This window comes from Onychostruthus taczanowskii, unplaced genomic scaffold (assembly GCF_017590055.1).
Source record: "Onychostruthus taczanowskii isolate IOZ18803 unplaced genomic scaffold, ASM1759005v1 scaffold32, whole genome shotgun sequence".
Lineage (NCBI taxonomy): Eukaryota > Metazoa > Chordata > Aves > Passeriformes > Passeridae > Onychostruthus > Onychostruthus taczanowskii.
The window spans coordinates 425,914-447,061 of record NW_024500572.1 but is presented as its reverse complement, the minus strand read 5'-3'; the positions used below and the strand labels follow the sequence as shown (position 1 = coordinate 447,061).

Genomic DNA, 21,148 nt, shown 5'->3' with positions numbered 1-21,148 from the left:
CAGCAGGAACAGCCGTTCGGTGGGAAAAGGATGAGGTATTTACTTGCAGTCGGTCTGGCTTAGCTTTAGACGCCAGACAAATCGCACGTATTCGCACGGCAGCGCTGTGTGCAGGAGCAGCCGGCGATGACTTTGCCATGACACCACAATCCACATTCGCAAAGCAAACACATCCTGAGGAGCGGCACCTGCCCGGGGCTGGGGCAGCCACCGACCCCGGCTCGGAACAGAAACACGGCCACCAAACCTGCCGAAACGGCTTCTGTTCCACTGGAAACCCTAACAGCGACTGGGAAATGACATCAGATTAAACATCAGTCGGAGGGAGGATGGAATAATCTAGCAAGAGTTTAATCCCTTTACCTAGCGCTCGTGCACGATGCACATTTTATTATTCACAGCAGCACCTAGGAGGGAAGATGCACTGAAGGGCATCGCCAGATCGCTGCAGAATAATAAAGTTTGCCTGCCTGCGATAAGAGTTACCGATGCCGGAAGGGGACTGTCCCCCCGCACACGCATCCGCATCCCCATCCCATCCCCATCCCATCCCCATCCCATCCCCATCCCGTCCCCATCCCGTCCCCATCCCGTCCCCGCGGGCCCCAGAGCGGCCCCGGCTGTTTCCCGGAGCGATCCCCGCGTACCTGCGCTCAGGCGGGGCCGAGGGCGAGCGGCTCCTGCGGGAGCGGAGCGGGGCCGGCGGCAGCAGCAGCTCCGGGGCCGGCAGCCGCTCCCGGTGTCAGCAGCCGCAGCTCCGGTGTCGGCAGCAGCCGCTCCCGGTGTCAGCAGCCGCTCCGGGTGTCGGATCGCTCGAGGCCGGCGGCAGCCGCAGCTCCGGTCTCAGCAGCAGCTCCCGGTGTCGGAGCGGGGCCGGCAGCAGCAGCAGTTCCCGGTGTCAGCAGCAGCTCCGGTCTCAGCAGCCGCTCCCGGTGTCAGAGCAGCCGCTCCCGGTGCCCGCAGCCGCTCCCGGTGCTGGCAGCCGCTCCCGATGCCCGCAGCCGCTCCCGGTGTCAGCAGCAGCTCCCGGTCTCGGCAGCCGCTCCCGGTGTCAGCAGCCGCTCCCGGTGTCAGCAGCAGCTCCCGGTGTCGGCAGCCGCTCCCGGTGCCCGCAGCCGCTCCCGGTGCTGCCGCCGCAGCTCCGGTCTCGGCAGCAGCTCCCGGTGCCCGCAGCAGTTCCCGGTGCCCGCAGCAGCTCCCGGTCTCAGCAGCAGCCGCGCCGTGCCCGCCGCACGGGACATGCCAGCAGCACGGGACGTGCCCGCCGCACGGGCCCGGCCCGCCCTGCCAAGGCGCAGCGGCGCCGGTGCCGACGGGAATGGAGGCGGATTACCCGGAGCATCCCCGCGCCCCGCCGCTCCGCATTCCCGCAGGGCTGCTGAGGTGCGGCGGCATCTCCCCGGCAGGCAGAGGGACACGCTCCAGGGGGATACAGGGACGGGTTTGCAATAAATCAAATTTTAGAAACCCAGCTTCAGCCGCTTTCTCGTTGTTTTTTTGCTCCTGGTTTCTCCCGAGCAGAGGTGATCCGAGTGACACAATGTGATCGCTTTGGGAGTGCATTCACTGCAACACAACTGGATTCCCCGGGTTGACGAAGGTTAAATCATCAAGAAAACATCTGAATTATACTGAATGGTATTTCTGTGTTTTCCTTTTAGTATTTTACAGAGGAAGGAAATGTTGCACTCTCAAGGCACTATTTTATTGAATTCTGCTAAAGTATCTAGAGAAATACACCCCTCAATTCAATGCTGTCTTTCCTACCGTTCCTTTTCAGATACCAGCCTTCCTGCCCTGGTTTTACCCACAGACATAATGAGGAAGAGCAGGAGAATTTTGGAAAAGTTTGGCATTAACAAAAGCGGGCAGATTGCCCCTCAAGGCTGGTGGTTCTCTCTGGAGCCAGAGTGCAGGGGGAGTACCCTGCTCTCCAGGAACTGCACACCTGATGCTCCTCTGGAAGGAGCCATGGAGGAGGGAATTCTCAGATGATCTCTCTCGCAGGTTTTGTGCCATCTGGATTTCCAGCTGCAGTGTGAGCCCCTGACCCCCGATGGTCCCTGACCAGCTGAGCAGTCTCTCCCAGCTGGCCTGCTCTGGATTCCTGCAGCAGCAGCGCCCAGCCGCTGTCTGTCTGAGCCCCCAGAGCCCCCAGAGCCCCCAGAGCCCCCAGAGCCCCAGTCCCACTTGCACGTTTCTCCTCAGAGCTTTGGGGTGCCTCGTGGCCGCAGTGTGAGCTGCAGGCAGGGCTGCTGCTGCTGCTGCTGCTGCTGCTGCTGCTGCTGGCAATCCTGGCCCTGCCTGAGCCTGAGCTGAGCCTGGCAGGGCTGCTGCAGGAGGAGCAGATGAGGAGAGGGTTGCACACAATCTGTGCTTTCTGCCCTGGGCATCTGCACTGGCACCATGCACAAACACTAGAGTTTTCTCACTGAGAAGTCCAAAATCTAGAAATAAAGTCCCCAAGACCCCTCTGTTACAAATCTCAGCCCCAAATGATTCCCTGTGATCACTCATGGCTGCAGCAGGAACAGCAAAACTGGCATTTTCTGGGGGAAAAGCTGCTCCTAGCCAGGTTCCTGTGCTCATTCCCAGATTAGATTATGGCTCTGATCTTCAGGCAAGGCTCTCTTACTTTTATTACCACTTTGTGCCATAAATGGCTTTTCTTTTTCTTTCTTTTTTTTTTTTTTTTGAGTCTAATTTTGGCTAGTCAGATTTTTCCCCTCAGTTGAGCTACATGGGAGCTTCAAACTGAAATGTTCCTCTGTAGATATCAGCACTGAGCACAGTGTGCTCAGCCCAGCTCAGCCCTGCAGCTCGGGACGTCAGCTGTGCCAGAATATTCCAGCACATTCTGGAGATCTGCCTTGCCCCGGCTGGGGGCTGGAGGAACGTGGCTGTTCCTCTGTGTGCATTTGTGCAAACAAAACAAAACCTTACCGGGCCACCTGATCCTTGAAATTCTGTCAGATCACTTAAATTGTGCTACTGACGTGGCACAAAGTCTGTCAGATCACTTTAATTGTGTTACTGATATGCTGCAATAAATTGTGTTACTGACCTGTTCCACTGAGCCAAACCAGCTCTGCTCCTTCCTTCTCATGGGGGGTTTCAAACATGAATACCTGTGCAGGGGGTGTGGGTACACAAAGGGATAAAATATCTAAATTATCATAAACTTTCTGAAAGCCTTCTTTTAAAAATATGCAAAATTATAAGAGTGAATTTGATTAAGTCACTCTGAAAGTAAAATAGCAAGTAGTTTTTTAAACTACCAGTACAGACTCACTGCTAGGGGGGTTTAAAACATATTCTTCATCTCAAGAACATGTTTAGCAATTTGAGTCATAAAAATTTGACATATGCAACTTGTTATGCCACAGCAGACGAGAACTGACATTTTACTGGAACTGTAAGATGTTAGGATTTATTATCATAAACATTTTATTATTATTTTGGTAGTTTGTGTGGCCAAATACCAGCATTAACTGTATAGCTTGATAATAATTTTTCCTGGCTGCAGTTGTGCTGTTGATGGGCTGCTGGCATGTCAGAATATACATAAATATATCAGAGTTCTGCTGAGGGAACAAAGGGAGTTAGAGCTCTGTGTGCCATGGAATCCCCCAGGATAACAACCCCCAGAAATGACCCTCCCTTCTGAGAGGCACTGCTTGGAGAAGGAGGGAGAACAAAACACATCTCTGTAGGTGATAAGGGCTCTGTGAAATACCACTGCAACTATGACACTTTTCACAGGCTATGATGAATTTCATGTGCTTTCCAGTCCTCCTGAATTACATGAAACAATTATTTAAAATCTGTCCTAAGAGCTGGTCAGCCAATGTAGGAGCAGCCAGCCCTGCAGGGTGTTGTTTCAGCAAACCAAAGGTGATGAGCCCTCCCCAGCTCCATTTGGGACTGAAAAGCCACCGAAGGGGCCAGACCGAGCCGGGTCGGGCCGGGCCGAGCCGGGCCAGACCGATCCGGGCCAGACTGAGCCGTGCCAGACCAATCCGGGCCAGACTGAGCCGTGCCAGACCGAGCCGAACCAGACTGAGCCGGGCCAGACCGAGCCGAGCCGAGCCGTACCAAGCTCACAGCCCGTTCGGGACCAATCCGTGCCGGACCGAACCAATCCATGCCGAGCCCGCAGCCCGTTGGGAACCGATCCGTGCCGAGCCGATCCGTGCCTGCGCTGGGCCACCGGGCCCATCCGGGCCACCTGTGCTGGGATGTTCTGTGTGCCCCAGCCCGGCCCGGCCCGGCCCAGCCCAGCCCAGCCCGGCCTGGCTGGTGGCCCTGTGCTGCTGGGGATGCTCAGCAGGGCTGGTCCCTCTCCTGGGTTCAGGGACACTCTGAGCAGGGCTGTCCCTCCCCTGGGTTCAGGGACACTCTGAGCAGGGCTGGTCCCTCTCTGCTGGGTTCAGGGACACTGAGCAGGGCTGGTCCCTCTCCTGGATCCAGGGACACTGAGCAGGGCTGGTCCCTCTCTGCTGCCCGGGGATGCTCAGCAGGGCTGGTCCCTCTCTCCTGGGTTCAGGGACACTCTGAGCAGGGCTGGTCCCTCTCTGCTGGGTTCAGGGACACTGAGCAGGGCTGGTCCCTCTCCTGGATCCAGGGACACTGAGCAGGGCTGGTCCCTCTCCTGGGTTTAGGGACACTCTGAGCAGGGCTGTCCCTCTCTCCTGCCCCGGGACACTGAGCAGGGCTGGTCCCTCTCTGCTGCCTGGGGACACTGAGCAGGGCTGTCCCTCTCCTGGGTTTAGGGACACTCTGAGCAGGGCTGATCCCTCTCTCCTGCCCCGGGACACTGAGCAGGGCTGGTCCCTCTCCTGGGTTTAGGGACACTGAGCAGGGCTGTCCCTCTCTCCTGGGTTCAGGGACACTCTGAGCAGGGCTGTCCCTCTCTCCTGGGTTCAGGGACACTCTGAGCAGGGCTGTCCCTCTCTCCTGGGTTCAGGGACACTGAGCAGGGCTGTCCCTCTCCTGGGTTTAGGGACACTCTGAGCAGGGCTGATCCCTCTCTCCTGCCCCGGGACACTGAGCAGGGCTGGTCCCTCTCCTGGGTTCAGGGACACTCTGAGCAGGGCTGGTCCCTCTCTGCTGGGTTCAGGGACACTGAGCAGGGCTGGTCCCTCTCCTGGGTTCAGGGACACTCTGAGCAGGGCTGTCCCTCTCCTGGGGCCAGACCGAGCCGGGCCAGACCGAGCCGGGCCAGACCGCTCCGGGCCAGACCGATCCGGGCCGGGCCGAGCTGGGCCAGACCGAGCCGGGACAGACCGAGCCGTGCCAGACCGAGCCGGGCCAGACTGAGCCGGGCCAGACCGAGCCGAGCCGAGCCGTGCCGAGCCGAGCCGTACCAAGCTCACAGACCGTTCGGGACCAATCCGTGCCGGACCGAACCAATCCATGCCGAGCCCGCAGCCCGTTGGGAACCGTTCCGTGCCGAGCCGATCCGTGCCTGCGCTGGGCCACCGGGCCCATCTGGGCCACCTGTGCTGGGATGTTCTGTGTGCCCCAGCCCGGCCCGGCCCGGCCCGGCCCAGCCCAGCCCAGCCCGGCCTGGCTGGTGGCCCTGTGCTGCTGGGGATGCTCAGCAGGGCTGTCCCTCTCCTGGCTTCAGGGACACTGAGCAGGGCTGTCCCTCTCTCCTGCCCTGGGGATGCTCAGCCGGGCTGGTCCCTCTCTCCTGCCCTGGGGATGCTCAGCCGGGCTGGTCCCTCTCTCCTGCCCTGGGGATGCTCAGCCGGGCTGGTCCCTCTCTCCTGCCCTGGGGATGCTCAGCCGGGCTGGTCCCTCTCTCCTGCCCTGGGGATGCTCAGCCGGGCTGGTCCCTCTCTCCTGCCCTGGGGATGCTCAGCCGGGCTGGTCCCTCTCTCCTGCCCTGGGGATGCTCAGCCGGGCTGGTCCCTCTCTCCTGCCCTGGGGATGCTCAGCCGGGCTGGTCCCTCTCTCCTGCCCTGGGGATGCTCAGCCGGGCTGGTCCCTCTCTCCTGCCCTGGGGATGCTCAGCCGGGCTGGTCCCTCTCTCCTGGGTTCAGGGACCCTCTGAGCAGGGCTGTCCCTCTCTCCTGCCCTGGGGATGCCCCTGCCCCTCACTCTGTGCTGGCTGCAGGCACTGGCAGAGCAGCTGCTCTTTCACTTTACATAACATTTAATCTTGTGTAACCAGGACCGCTCCCACAGGGCAAACAGAGAGTGAGATCTCTTTTTCCAAGCACCACCACCCTTATTTTCATTTCTCTCTCTCTGGTGAGTCAGGCTGGCTCTGTTTGGCCAGCAGGATGGGTTCAGTCCCATCTGAGTGTGGATCTCACATCTGAGGGAAGGTGATCCTTGCAGTGCCAAGCAAGAAGGTCTCTTGGAAAAGGAGTTTGGAGTTTGTTCTTCTCTCTAGTCAGATCTCAGAATTAGCCAATTACTGATCATTTACAGCAGTTCAGTTCAGCTTTTCTTTTTCTCCTGTGCATTGCTGCCCTGTGCTGTGGCACTGTGGGTGCCAGGGTGTGAAGCAGAACTTCTCAGGTTACAGCAGATGTTTATGAAACAGCTCCTCTTTAAGCACAGAAAATATTTTTAATGCAATTAAAATAATGCCACATTCACTTTTCCAGTATAAATGGTAGGGAAGTCATCAAGGGCACTTATTTATATCTGTGTAGGATGAAAAGAATGCTCAGTGGAAACCCAAGAAAAGCATCCTGGCCCACAGGTCTGAGTCACTCTGCTCAGCACGTGCTTGCCTTAGCAATGAACCAGCCTTGAGGAGGCAAAACACAGAAAGCAGATATGGAATCTAAACCCAGCTCTCGTGTGGGTTTGTGAGCCCAGCTGGATTGCAGGGCAATAGAAATTTTGCCTTTATTTTCTTCAATCTCACCTGAAGTTTATAGCAATTTCTGTTATTTTAGGGATTAAAAACGTAAATATATTGGCTGTATTAAAAACACATGTCAACACTTGCTGCATTTTATTGTCTTGTGAGTTCATGTTTTATTTTTAAGACTGCTTTGTTCCATGGTTTTATTTGCCTCATATTGGAAGGAAAACCGTGCCCAAAAACCCATTAGGGAGAACTGCACCAGCGGGAACTCTGACAAAACCTATCTGCAAACAGTTTCTCACTCAAGGAGCCCCAGCTCAGCTGCCAGCCCTGGGCAGAGCTGTCCTGCAGACAGGGCTGGCTGGAGCAGGGCAGGATTGCTGACCCCCAGAATCCCCCCAGCTCTCCATGGCACACTGCAGTGCCCTTCTCTCCACCTTCTGCTGGGCACTCTGAGAGCCCTGGGCAAACTTGCTGTTTGCCAGGTTCCTGGTCCTGAACCTGATTTTAGGTGAACTTTTTTTAAATCCTGCCACCAGTGGCTATTGAGGAACTGCATGAATAGGTGGTGAGAAATAGCTCTGCGTTGTAGGAGTAGTCCAAATGCACCTTCCACACATGCAAATGAATTTATTTAAAGGCAGTGCAGCACTTGGTGGGCAGCTCAGCAGGCAGGGACTGGTGTTTTGTGTGGGGACAGGGAAGGAGCTGTAATCATTTGTAGCAATGGAGGTTCAGAATGCTTGCACTGGGACAGTAACATCAGTTCCCCACAAATGGTGATGCCAGATGTGGGAAATATAAAAACAGGCCAGGCAAGCCCCATGGGAAAGCCAGGGGAGAGAGACAGACACTGAACTAAATCCTTACTGTGGAGTGTTTGTTGTGGGGATAAACATCTTCCTGCTCTCCAAAGGCTGCAGCTGCAGCCCAGCCAGACCCCCAGAGTGACTCCAGAAGGGCGCTGGTTGCACATTTTAGATGTTCTCCAGTCAAACACAGATGTTCTCTCCCTGTGCTGCGTGCCTCAGAGGAGCAGGGGTGGGCAGGGGTGGGCAGGGGTGGGCAGGGGGCAGCCGCCCCTGCAGCATCTCCTGGAGCCAGTGGAGATCCCTGGGGAGCTGCCTTGGCCGTAAATCAACAGCACAAGCTGGCACCCTCTGAGGTGTCCCTCGCTGCTTTCTGGCCATCCTCAGTCCCTGCCCTGCTGCAGGAAGGAGCTCACACTGATTTCTGACCATCCTCAGTCCCTGCCCTGCTGCAGGAAGGAGCTCACACTGATTTCTGACCATCCTCATGGAAGGAGCTCACACTGATTTGTGCCCTGCTGCAGGGAGGAGCTCACACTGATTTCTGACCATCCTCATTCCCTTCTGACCATCCTCAGTCCCTTCCCTACTGCAGGAAGGAGCTCACACTGATTTCTGACCATCCTCACTCCCAGCTGCAGCAGTCCTCATGGAAGGAGCTCACACTGATTTCTGATCATCCTCAGTCCCTGCCCTGCTGCAGGGAGGAGCTCACACTGATTTCTGATCATCCTCATGGAAGGAGCTCACACTGATTTCTGACCATCCTCAGTCCCTGCCCTGCTGCAGGGAGTAGCTCACACTGATTTATGACCATCCTCAGTCCCAGCTGCAGGAAGGAGCTCACACTGATTTCTGACCATCCTCACAAAAGGAGCTCACACTGATTTCTGACCATCCTCATGAAAGGAGCTCACACCGATTTCTGACCATCCTCACTCCTAGCTGCAGGAAGGAGCTCACAGAAGCCTCTCCCCTGGGAGCCTCCACTCCTTGGGCACTGCTCACCGTGTGCTTAAGGAGAATTGTTTATTTCAGCAGCCCCTTCACAGCTGCAGTGGAATTTTTATTAGCTCCCGAAATGTTAATGATGCTCTGAATTCCCCCTGCACGAATGAGCTCTTTTTAAAAACCTCACATTTGAAACATCCCCATCGTGGCTCCCAAAATGAAAGCAAACTGCAAGTCAAGCTTCAGCTGCAGTGAGAGGAATGCTGACAGGGACATCAGTAATGAATGTATGGAAAGATTCCAGGGGTGCCTTTACAGGAATAAAGCCAGAGCAGCCTTTAACAGGTGCAGCTGCATCTCACCCTCCATTTCTCCTGTCCCCATCACACTGCAGAACCCGGAGCCCAAAAGGCCCTGCTCCAGCCCAGGGGATCTTCATGTGACAAACAATGCCCAGAGGAGGGCCCAGATCTGAGCTTGACACACAGCACAAAAATGTGACGTTTTCCTAAACAAAAAATGGGCAAAGTAAACGTGGAGAAAATTGTATGGCAACACCCTGAATTATTGAACGGCCAGCTATGCAGAACAAACATAATTAAAGGGTCTCATTATCTTCTAAATAATCATTGTAAATAATGCTTTAGATAATTACTTCATTATTTCTCAAAACACTGGCTTTTATTCTCCTCTGAGAGTCCACCCACCAACTCTACTCTGAATAAATTGCCAAAAGGGAAAATCAAAAGCAGAGCAAGCATGTGAGCTGGAAATGCAATGTGTGCTTCTGTGAACTGATTCAATCCCAGGATGTTTTGAAATGGGTTTTTTGCAGCTTTTCAGACGGTTAAAAGCAGTTTGTTGGGATTTTTTAACGTGTATTTCTCCCTTCAGCCTGCTGGGCCAGGCTCTCCTGCTTGCAGCTCTCAGGTGATGCTGCAGAGGGGCCTGCAGCTCAATTGCTCTCACTGAATACACTTCAGGTCTGAGCTTTTCCCTGGACTCAGGTCCAGACTGGCAGCTGTGCTTAACTCAGGAATCCCAGGGAAGGCCTGGAAGAACACAATTAGAATTAATTGTGTTTTCTGAGAGCCTCCCAGCCCACTGAAGAAGCATGAAGTGCACACACTGAGAGGGAGCTCTGGCTCACAGGGCTTTGTCTGCCCCACTGCCAGCACTCAAAGGCTTGGCTTTCCACTTTCTCAATATAAAACCCCAAAATAAAACCCCAAAATAAATTAAAAGCAGAGTCCAGCCATGCTTTTAAGGGCCAGCAGCCTGGTTTGGACCAGGGACTGAGAGTCAGCCTGGCAAGTCAGGGTCTGGCCACTGCTCATCAGCTGCACGGTGGCCAAACTGCTGGAGGGTGGGAAAAGCTGCTGGAAAACCTCTGCAGGGGAAATGCTGACTGAGATCATGAAAACACTTGCACAAAGCTTCAGCAGACTCCCCTGGTGGCAGAAACGCTGCTGAGGGCGATGCAAGAGTCAAAAACCCAAACCCCCTCGAGCACAGCAGCAGGACAGCTTTGTGCACTACTGACCAAAGAAAAGGTGCCACCTTACCCTGAGTTTGAGGCAAGCCAGTGCAAAAACCTCGTTGAAACACTTCTGGAACATTCTGGGGCCGCAGGAACAGCAGGGACACAAAGCAGACACAGCAGACTCGCTGGATGAGTTTATTAGTGCATAGGTTAGAGACTGACTCCCCTCCGACCTCCACACAAAGAGGTTCATCTGAAAAGTCTGGTTTGCTGTAAAACAAACTCACTGAGGCAGCTGTTCAACAAGAAGTAAAAACTGTGCAGCAGCCTATTCAAATTTCTGGTCTTGATGGGCAGATTACTGCATGACAGAGCAAAAAACTCAACAGGACAGGATTTTGAGGGTCAGTTTACATAACCAGCTGGAAAACAGCAGGAGTGATTTTCCCCCCATCTAATCTGCATATCTGTATAAATAATACTTGCTGATAAAAATCTAGAAAACTACAGAATAAAATATATTTACCTAGGATGAGCATTAAGGCAACCAATCCTTCCTGACTTTGCATGTAAACTTCCTCACAAACATCAGTGAGCATTCTGGACTCGGAGGTAAAAGGAATTTGTTCATTGTTGAAGCCGAATTTTTCAAGCGACTTCTTTATGGCTGACTTGTAGAGACCAATAATAATAATGATAATAATAATAATAATAACAACAGTATTTGCTTTTTTCTTCAAACAAGTTTGACATCTGAATAGCTCCAGCATATTCACAGTATACCTGGGCAGCAAAGCAGGAATATTCATAGATACAAGAGAAACTGTAAACTTTGCTGAATTTTATGAAGTCTGAATTCTTGCTTTCTGAGTAACTTTGATCTCAGACACTTCCAACAAAACAAAAGTTTGAGGATTCTAAACTTGTAGGACTGAGTTACTGCAGTCAACATGAGAGCTGAATATCTGAAAACATTGATGAGCACAGTTTTAGACTAAGTTTTAAAAGGCACAAATTATCCTCTCCTCTACTTCTCTTAGAGTGTAAATGTATCTACATATCTACATGGATATGCTTGAACAACGAGGAGTCACAAACCCAAGTTACAAATATTTTACACACAAAAATACAAAAATAACCTGTAACACTAAATGCAGTTATTTGGGTACATTTGAGTTCTCTGAAGCTTTCGAGTGGTGCAAGCTGGCATTACAACAGGCATTGTACACCAAAACACTTCATCCATGTTATAGCCACAAGATTTCATAACAAATCAGTGTCTTAGTTTGTATTAAGCTCAGACTCTTCTGGGGGAGTTCATCCCCCTGTGCTATATTCATACATCAACATTAGCAAACTCCAGAACAAAAAAACGTGATTTGGCTTTATAAAGTCATTTTTGTCATATTCATGTGAGCAATAAGGCTAAACTGATCCACCAGTTTCCTCTGCACAAGAACTACCTGTAAAATTACCTGCCCAAGTGCAAATTCAGCATTTCAGAGCTGTGTGCTTTTACCAGAAATGTTGCAACTAACTTTTTATTAACCATGAAGGAAGTATTTAAAGCAGTTAACCTCAACAGAAAAAATAAAAAAACCTGGCAAGTGTAAAAAAGCTTTTTTCTGTTTTTCTTCTCAAGTAATGCACTAGGCAGTTAAAGGAGTAGTCTTTTCAGGATAAGATATTTTAGCACTTGTTGGAGAAAAAGCATAAGGTTTAAATAGGTTAAGGTGACTAAATAATTAATACACTTAAACACGAGGCTACATCTCATAAAAATATTCACAAGACTGCTAACAAAGGCAGCACTGGCAAGGTACTTAAGTCATGATTAGAGTTAGGTTAGCAATAGGAAAAAAAAAAAGCCAAACACTCAAAACTCAATAGTCTCTCCCTCCCTACTTCAACTGTAACACTGAGATGTGAACAAACCCGCAGTTACTTTAGCTCAAAACCAAGTTTCAGTCTTACAGGTGTCTAGTTTGTGCTGTAAAATCCACACACCCCCAATACATCCTGATCTTCATTCACGAGTAAACATTAAGAGTGATTTTGCTTTCATTTTTAGCCATTAGTGACAGGTCATGGTGCTGGGACAGCGTAAGGCATCATCTGTGGAAAAGGTTTGGTTTCACTGAAGATGTTTTGGAGTTCCTGAAGGTTGGTAACTCTTGGAATGTGCTTGCTAGGACAGAGTTGTTGCTAGGATAATTCCAAGTATCAGAAGCAATACAGTTACACATATTATTATGAACATCAATTTCTGCAGGGAAAAGAGAGAAAAGTTAAGTTGTCAGAGACAGAATTAAACATATTCAGAGCCACACTAAGACTGACACCCGGGCTGAGTGCTGGGATTTTCTTTCTAAGGAGTAACCACTGCCATGATTTCCTGTTTCTAACACACGTGTAACCATAGTCACAAGACAGAGCCATCTGTGCAACATTTCTCTATTTTCCTTTACAGAGTATTGGTTATTACTCATGCCCAACTTCTGTAAACATCATTACAAACAGATGTAGGTCAACTCCAAGTGGCTGCTCACTGCCACCCTCCTTGGATAAATATTTGCAGCCTGCTCAAACCCTTACAGCTGCACCCTGAGGGGAATTCACCAGAAGGCCAGTAAAAACACTCTGCAGGCAATAGCTCAGAGGAGCTGCAAGGGTTAAAAAAGGAGAGATGCTTCTGTGCAGATGCATCAGGGTGTGACTCCGGGCCAGGTGTCTGACTGCAGGTGATGGCACAGTGAATTCTGCCCCCTGCCCACAAACCAGAGGTGAGAAGAATCTCCAACCCCAAACCACACCTGGATGTTAAAGGGTGTTAGTACAGAAATGGGAATGTCTGATGAGCTCCTGGGGCTCTGTGTGCAGCCTGCAGTCTGTGCATGCTGGAAGCTGCACTGCTGCTGCCCCAGAGCAGGGAGCTGCTGCTGCCTGCTCAGCCTGGCTAAGCACTGTCTGCACCAGAAATGGTTCTTTACTACAGCAAAAACATGAACACTGAGAGAAATCCCAGGTCCTGAACACATTGCTGTCTCCCACTGTTTCATTTAGGCTAGCATTAATAAACAGTTTCACAGTAAGAAGTTTGAAGATGTTCTCCAAGCCACAATAGCCAATTTCATGGCTGCAGACATCTCCTTTTCAAAAACTCTATTTAAAACACAGAACCCCCACTGGATAAAGTCCCAAGGGTACTGAGCATTCCAGATTGTTTGCTGGTGTGAACTTCAGCACAAAGCCAGTCACTGCAAGAGCTGGGAGCCAGCCTGGGCTGCTGGCTGCCACCTCCTGCCCCAGGCAGGTCCTGGCAGGTCACTGTGCTCACCATCACACACAGGCAAGGTGACAGCAGGGCCACCAGGGCACTGGGCAAACACGAAGGGTGAGCAGAACAGGACAGGGAGAACAAGAGCCAAATTAGTTGATTAGTTACTTACTGCCACAGTGGCAGGAAGCCATGCATGCTGAGGTTATCCAAGCATCACCGAATACCCACAGACAAACCAATTATTAGAGCTACTATGGCAATCAACACCACTGACACAATGACAATTATCACCACTTTCTGTCAAAAAAACAAGGGATTGTAAATATTAAGCACATTAACACTCGCATTTATGTTCAATTTTTCAAGTAGTTTTTAGATCCACAAGCACTTTTATTAAAGCCCCCCCCCGTGTTCTTAAATTGAGATAAATTTATCTGCATAATCTTGCAAATGTAAGAATTAACGTTTTTAAACAGGTAAACTCGTGTGATTATTGCCTGTAGTTATCAGAGATGACACCAGCCCCATTTACATGCACATTAAGTGGGCTCTTTCAACACTTCTGAAAAGATCTTTTGTGAAGGATCAGGCGTGGTATCTCGGTGTAGATCTCCATCTAGAGAAAATTAATTATTCCCTCAAATTCAGCTCACCAGAACGAGCCTCACCCAATTGCACAGCACATCAAAAGGGGAAATTGGAATGCAAAAATAAACTACTTAGTAGTCTGATATCAGAATATATTATCTGGTGTCTGATGGGAAGAAAGATACCAAAACAAAGCAAGTGCCCTGGAAAGTGCCAGAACCTTCCTTTGAGCTCAAGTCCTCCACAAATTCAGTGTCATGGCACAATGCCACACCCTTTCCAGAGGGAAGATCCCCCTAATTTATCTGTAAAATTAAAAATAAAACCAGAATTTAAAAAAAATAAGCCTATTCAGCAAAAGCACTTTTATTTTTTCTGCTAGCAAATAGATTTTATAGTTTTAAATCAGGAAAGTTCACTTGTGATAAGCAACCAGAAACTTTTAAGGTTATTTGGAATCTGAATAACTTAAGGTATTGTGAAAGCTGGTAAGAAAAAGATGGGAATTTATCCACTGGAATAACACATTAATTCTTCTTTTGGGGTTTTTACACTCTGTAATGGCAGCTCTGAGTGGAAAACCGTGAGCACACCCTCAGCTGTGCAGGAACTGCTGATCTGCTCTCACAGTCCGAGAAGTCTCCATTGGTATCATGAATTTTCAGTATTAACTACAGCAAAGTAATTCACACTGGAAATGGTGCTGTGCTAAATTAAAATACTGCCTAGCACAATTACAGAAAGACAACATACCCTGCGTGCTTTGCTTTGATATTTAACTGCCTTTTTTGTCTCTTCCTTTGCATGTTCCACGTAATCTGTCGCATTCATCACGTTCTTTTCTATGTTGTTGATCATTTCTCCCTGCAAACGAGATTTTGAAGGAAAACCACGTTACTGGAATGCACAGATCAATGAATCTAAAGGAAAGGCTCTAGAACATTGGGAAGTACTTTCACGAGTCAATGGTGCACATGGTGGGGATGACATTTTTTCTGCTTTGGCACGTGAAGGAAAAAGGGAATGGGAAGCAAGGGTTCAGATCTGGCTGAACAAGGGATGCTCACGAGCAGGGCAGGCCAGTTTCTCCCTGAGCAGGAGCACCAAGGGAGCACCTCACACATGCCTTGTGTGGAGGGAGGTTTGAGCAGCCACGCTGGTGACACACTGAGCTCAGAAACCCCCGGAGAGGCTGAGGGGACAGGATGCTCCCTGCCTCCTCCAGGTGCTGCAGCTCCAGGGAGGGCACACAGCTGAGCCCCTCAGAGCTCAGGCTGCCCGTGCATGACAAATTCAAGTTAAGGATGAGGAATGGTGTTTGGCAATGAAATGGAGGACTGGTGGAAGATGACAGTCAGTCTGTTACCTGTGTCTCTGTCCATCAGGAGAAAGAATCAGCAGCAGTAAACAGCAAAGCATTACAGAATGATGCACAAGTAACTTCTGTTCGTGTGTAATTCAAAAGAAACCTGCTACCCGTTTCTCTTGGCTGAATATTTAACATAAAAGCAACAAAGGACTTCTAGAACAAAACCCAATTACAAAAAACAGGCAAGTTCCTCTAACTTGCTTTTCAGGCAAGTTTCTCTTCTAACACTATTCTTTTCCCTTTCCTGCAGAAGTCAAACCATTTTAAGATCATGGTTAAGAATACTTTTGCTGGATAACTGGAATTTAAAGACTAAAAATAGAAGAGATTTATGTACATGTCAAGACAAAGCTTGTGAATACAAGAGAAGACTTGAAGGACTTGTCAAGGCCTTTACATTCGTGTTGGTGAACACAGAATTGCACTTCTGCATGAAGTGCAAGGTGCACACAGCCTTGCTGCACACCTGTACTGCACTGTGCCTGAGAATCCAAAATCCACAAGGAATTAACAACCCGACACGAGATAGTTTTTCCTACTTAAACATGCCCAAAGATGTTCCAGCATATTGCAATTAATCATACTGAAGAACATATTAAATATACTGACCTGAAGGCAAGACTGTGGTCAGTTATTGAAAGCAGGAGGACACTGACACGGTCAATTTGTCCACAACAAAACAAACCCCAGTGATTAATTTCCATTTATTCTAACCACAGGCAGAATCACTCTAAACCTGCACTACCTGAACATAATCAGCTGCTTCTGCCCATGGCAAAGGGGAGGAGTGGGCAAAGGCCAGCCCTGGGTGTGCTGAGCAGGCCCAGGTACCTGAGTCTCCACAAACATGGCCATGTCCATGAACATCTCGTGCAGCTCCCGGATGCTGGACTCCAGCTTCATGATGTCCTTGTGCCGGGACTCGATCTCGTTCAGGGCCTGCCTGGTGATCTGGGAGTCTGAGATGATCTGGGGACATGGATGGGACAGGGACACGTCAGTGCCAGCTCCCTCGGAGAGCAGGGCAGCAGAGCAGAGCAGAGGTAACTGGCCCAGAAATACATACATCAGAAGTGAAAATGGAAGGATTACCACTCTCTAACATCTCCTCCAGCTCCTCATCAGTGGTGGTCTTTCCAGCTAGGACAAAAACAACAATTAGCATGATGACAAATTTCAAAAGCACATGAAAAGCAAAATTTTCTTTTAATTTGCCAGTTCTCCTGTTTGCATTCCCTGTTTCAGCAATGTATATATTCTATACAGCACATTAAAAAAAAAAAAAAAGACTATTTTTAAGCCCATTTAAGACACCTTCCAAGGTAGATACTGTACTTCAAAGTAAAGCCAGGAACCTTTCTAAACACTCCTAATAATGAAGTAGAAGTAAGTCATATGTGAGTCAGTCAACAAATGATTAAAGCACATTTAACAGCAGCACTGATTTTATGCCAGATGAAGTGTCCTTGTAGACAAAAATGGGACCACATGAAAAGAGCTGTTATCCTGTTAGGCATGTTAATTTTGGAATGGCTTTTAATAACACTTGCTGTTTCAGAATGCAGCTTTTCTTGACACTTCATTTAAAGATGCACCATTGGAAGTAGATGAAGCGAAGGAAAAATACAATGTCATTAATAATTTTCAGTCTAAAGAAATTATTGTGTTTTCTCTCTTTTCTTTACAGCTGTTCTCAAAAGAGTAATATCAAGGAGTTTGTGCCATGCAGTAAAATTGTTCCTTTTCTCTCAGGCCCTGTGAGATGCTGTCCGAGATCTCTGATGCTTTGTACCCTAAGGATAAGGAACGAGGGGGCACTGAGGAGTAAGTGGTTTGTGCCAGGAGCACAGGGGTCACTCACTGATCTCCAGCTGCCTCTGGATGCGGCCCTTGCTGCGCTCCCGGAACAGCGTCTGCGTCTCGTTGTACTCCGTCATCACCTCCACAAACTTGTGTGCCAGCACCGAGTGCTGCAGGGGACAGCGGGGACAGCAGGGAGACAGCACGGGGACAGCCACGGGGAGAGACATGGGGACAGCAGGGACAGCATGGAGACAGCCATGGGGACAGACACGGGGACAGACACGGGGACAGACACGGGGACAGACACGGGGACAGACACGGGGACAGACACGGGGACAGACACGGGGACAGACACGGGGACAGACACGGGGACAGACACGGGGACAGACACGGGGACAGACACGGGGACAGACACGGGGACAGAGGCATCAGGGAGGGGCAGCAGGGACAGACAGAGGCACAGACACAGGGACAGAGAGGGACATCAGAAAGGGACAGAGAGCGACAGAGAAAGGTGTCAGAAAGAGCCATTTCTGTCACACAGCAACAGCTCAGCACAACTCACAGTGGCACTCACAGCCCAACAAAGCACCACAGGAGCTCTGAAAGGAGCTCAGACAGCTCTCCCCAGAACCCCCTGATTTTCTTGAAGCTGAAGGGAGCCTACCTGTGTTTTCCTGAGGAGCCTACCTGTGTTTTCCCGAGGAGCCTACCTGTGTTTTCCTGGGTGAACCTACCTGTGTTTTCCTGATCCTGAGGTCCACTGATGTCCGATTGGCATTTTCACCCTGATCAAAGCTCTGCTCAATAGCTGAGAACAACACAAGAGCACAGAGTCAGTGTCAGTTATTCAACAGCTCAATTACTTTGTAAATATTATTATTACTCTTTAAAGGTACAGAGAAATGTGTAATGTTTCAGGGGAGAGGGGTGGCATATATAAGTAAATTTTAAAATAATTTTGATAATTGCTAAAGATCTTTTAACACAGTAACTGCTTCAATCATACCCTTAACAGAGACACACTACTGCCTATTACACTGGAAAAATTTTAAAAGGTGTCATTTTGCAGTTAAAGTTAATCTTCTTCCAAAAATATATATCATCCCCCCAAAAAGCACTTTAGTTGCAGAAGACATTTCTATATGGAGGAATTATTTTGCATTGTCATGTCATTTTGCAGTTAAAGTTAATCTTCTTCCAAAATATCATCCCCCCAAAAAGCACTTCAGTTGCAGAAGACATTTCTATATAGAGGAGGAATTATTTTGCATTGTCGTTTTCTTGGTTATTTCTGAAAGCAAGGAGTTTCACTTGTCCTCACAACTTACCCTTTAACCTGGCCCGGATTTTATTGGCAATCTTCTTGATTTCCTCATTTAGTTCTTCAAGTTCTTCCTTTGTTCCTTTAAAAAATATTTTTTTTTGAACAGTTAATGATTGATTATAGTAAGTCAGCAAAAGTCTACGAATCTACCTTGTAATCTCAGAATTTCATTCAGTACAACCATGCAGAGTTGAAGTTTATTATGCTCCTAAGTACTTTAAATACTGTTTTTGTAACAGCAACCATCAGGTGCTTGCTTCTCATGACAGGCTTACACCTGGGAAACGTTATTATTACCAGATCTTCAACTAAACCAGGTGACAAACAGTTCTGTGAACACTTTCAGGGCAATGTTAATTTGCTAGTCCGAAGTTAAATGCTCCTGATTTGTAAGTGCAGGTGAAACCACAGATCTCTCTCCTTTTCTGTGAGTGCTTTAGCACTCAGTGACACGTCTGTGCCATTCTGAGGGCTCCAGCAGAGCATCACAGAGCTGTGCACATCCCCAGGAACACACACTGCTCACAGGTGCTGCCAGGGAACAGCCAGGTGAGTCCTGGCTAAAGCTGAGACCCTGAAAAAGCAGCCTGCAAAACCAGCTGTGGGAATACAAAAATACAAACACACCCCAAGGAAAACGGGGGACAGGATAAAACAACACCCCAAGCTCACTTTCCACCACCCAGATGGAGTCACAAGATAAATGGTGAGCCAGCATTGCAACATTCAAACAAAAATACCTCAGCATCTTCTGTTCCCCTTTCTCTGAGCCCTGCCCAGGAGCACAGGCAGGGCTGGGGACAGGGACAGGGACGGGCCCTGAACTTCCCAGTGCAGTGCTGGGAAAGCAGAGCTGCACTTGAGCTTTGGGCAAAGCCTCTGAAAACAGGAGGCTCTGAGCTGAGCACTGCAGCAGCAGCAGCAGCCCTGGGGCACACGCAGCAATAAGGAGCAGACCCCACAGCTTCAGCATTTCCACACGCTAGAACAAACTAAGTCACCTCAGCTTCTGAAGGAAAACACCCATATTAAACTGAGGTTTGGTCTAGGGAAGGTTTGGATGACGCAAGAAATATTCTGAACACACACTGTTTTCAAATGAGACTTTAAAAAGGTCAAAACAACCCCAAATGAAAGTATTAATTCAGTATTAAAAATGACAATGCTTACGTAGTGCTACATTCTGCATTCTGTACAGCTGAAGTTCTACTCCTATGGATAGCTAAAATAAACAATATTTCAGAATATCTAGCCACACTTATGTGACATTGTAGAAATTATTACTCACTTCCTTCAGGATTTGGTGCTGACAGGATAATGCTGTGCTGCTTCTTCACTTCTTCCACATTTTGTGCTATTTTTGCTATGTTATTTCTGATTTCCTCAACCTAGAGGAAGAGAAATACGGCAAAGAAGACATTAGAATAATTTAGGGCAAATATTTTTCAAAAAACAAAAAACCCCCCTGCTAACAAAACCCAAACTATTTAATCTGTAGGTTGCACAGAAAGAAATCCCAGCAGACATGTCAACGTTTAAACAGTCTGTAATTGTTTTTTTAAACTAAAACCCAGTATTGGTAACTAAAACCCAGTATTTTTTAAACTAAAACCCAATAGCAAATATATTCTGAATGGCCAAAAACTTAAGTGCTAATATTCCTAATAAACAACTATTTTAAAATTTCATTAGCAAGTTTCTTGTTGACATGGAATTAAAAACATTTCTTTGCAACAAACACAGAAAATACCATGAAATAAACTAACAAAGCATTACCAACATTTGTTTTGGCATACAATTTCTGACCATACTGTAGATGAATTGTTAAACCTCATTACTGAAATTAAAACACAGAGAGGGAACAGTCAGTCTTCAGTGCATGGTGAAAACTGTAACTTTACCTGCTGGAAGAAGTCATCCATAAAATGGTCTTTTTCGATGATAACTGTCTCCCCATCTTCATTTCCTTTGTACTGTAAAAGACAACAAACACAGATCTGTGCCACGGACCCAGCACAGTGCTCTGAGGATGCACGAGTGCTGCAGCACTGCATTTCGCCTTGGCTGAGGGCTGTCACCTGGGAGCAAAGGAGCAGAGAGGCCCCAGTGACTCCTGGGGAGCAGAGAGAAACCCCCAGGGCTGGGCTGGGCCAAGGCCAGCCCACCTGGGGACAGCCAGCACCGAACCCGTGCCCAGCTGCTGCTCCTGCCCGGCGCTGCCAGCCTGCACCGGGGTGGCACTGGCCCGAGAGGGTCTGCACTACACAGAAATGCATCCTTACATGCACTAAAGCAGAAATGCATCCTTACAGGGTGACAAACCCACAGTGCTGCCAGCCTGCACCTGGGGTGGCACTCGCCCGAGAGGGTCTGCACTGAACAGAAATGCATCCTTACATGCACTAAAGCAGAAATGCATCCTTACATGCACTACAGAGAAATGCATCCTTACACAAACCAAAGCAGAAATGCATCCTTACAGGGTGACAAACCCACAGCGCTACCCCCTGCACCTGGGGTGGCACTCGCCCGAGAGGGTCTGCACTGAACAGAAATGCATCCTTACATTCACTAAAGCAGAAATGCATCCTTACACAAACTAAAGCAGAAATGCATCCTTACATGCACTAAAGCAGAAATGCATCCTTACATGCACTACACAGAAATGCATCCTTACACAAACTAAAGCAGAAATGCATCCTTACATGC

The 21,148-nt window shown here is 49.0% G+C and overlaps 2 protein-coding genes across 7 annotated transcripts in view; both read right to left on the bottom strand.

Annotated features, from left to right (window-relative positions):
* RIMBP2 (RIMS binding protein 2) overlaps positions 1-1,105 on the bottom strand; it is a 91,219-nt gene extending 90,114 nt beyond the window's left edge. For all 4 annotated transcript variants that reach the window (XM_041410303.1, XM_041410304.1, XM_041410306.1 and 1 more), the window contains exon 1: positions 648-1,105. The gene's annotated coding sequence lies outside the window, so the exon portion shown is untranslated. The remainder of the gene's footprint in view (positions 1-647) is intronic.
* Positions 1,106-9,965: 8,860 nt separating this feature from the next.
* On the bottom strand, positions 9,966-20,508 carry STX2 (syntaxin 2). Of its 3 annotated transcripts, none has more exons than XM_041410254.1 (9): positions 20,341-20,508; positions 19,728-19,827; positions 18,444-18,518; positions 17,850-17,923; positions 17,171-17,279; positions 16,376-16,449; positions 16,141-16,278; positions 14,694-14,804; positions 9,966-12,338 (listed from the first exon to the last, which is right to left on the bottom strand). In XM_041410254.1, the coding sequence occupies exons 1-9, from the start codon at positions 20,491-20,493 to the stop codon at positions 12,261-12,263; spliced, it is 912 nt and encodes a 303-aa protein (XP_041266188.1). In that variant the 5' UTR covers positions 20,494-20,508; the 3' UTR covers positions 9,966-12,260. The 3 variants fall into 3 exon arrangements, with proteins under 3 accessions (XP_041266188.1, XP_041266187.1, XP_041266189.1); XM_041410253.1 differs by lacking the exon at positions 9,966-12,338 and adding an exon at positions 13,451-13,649; XM_041410255.1 differs by lacking the exon at positions 9,966-12,338 and adding an exon at positions 13,708-13,968.
* Positions 20,509-21,148: the final 640 nt, after the last annotated feature.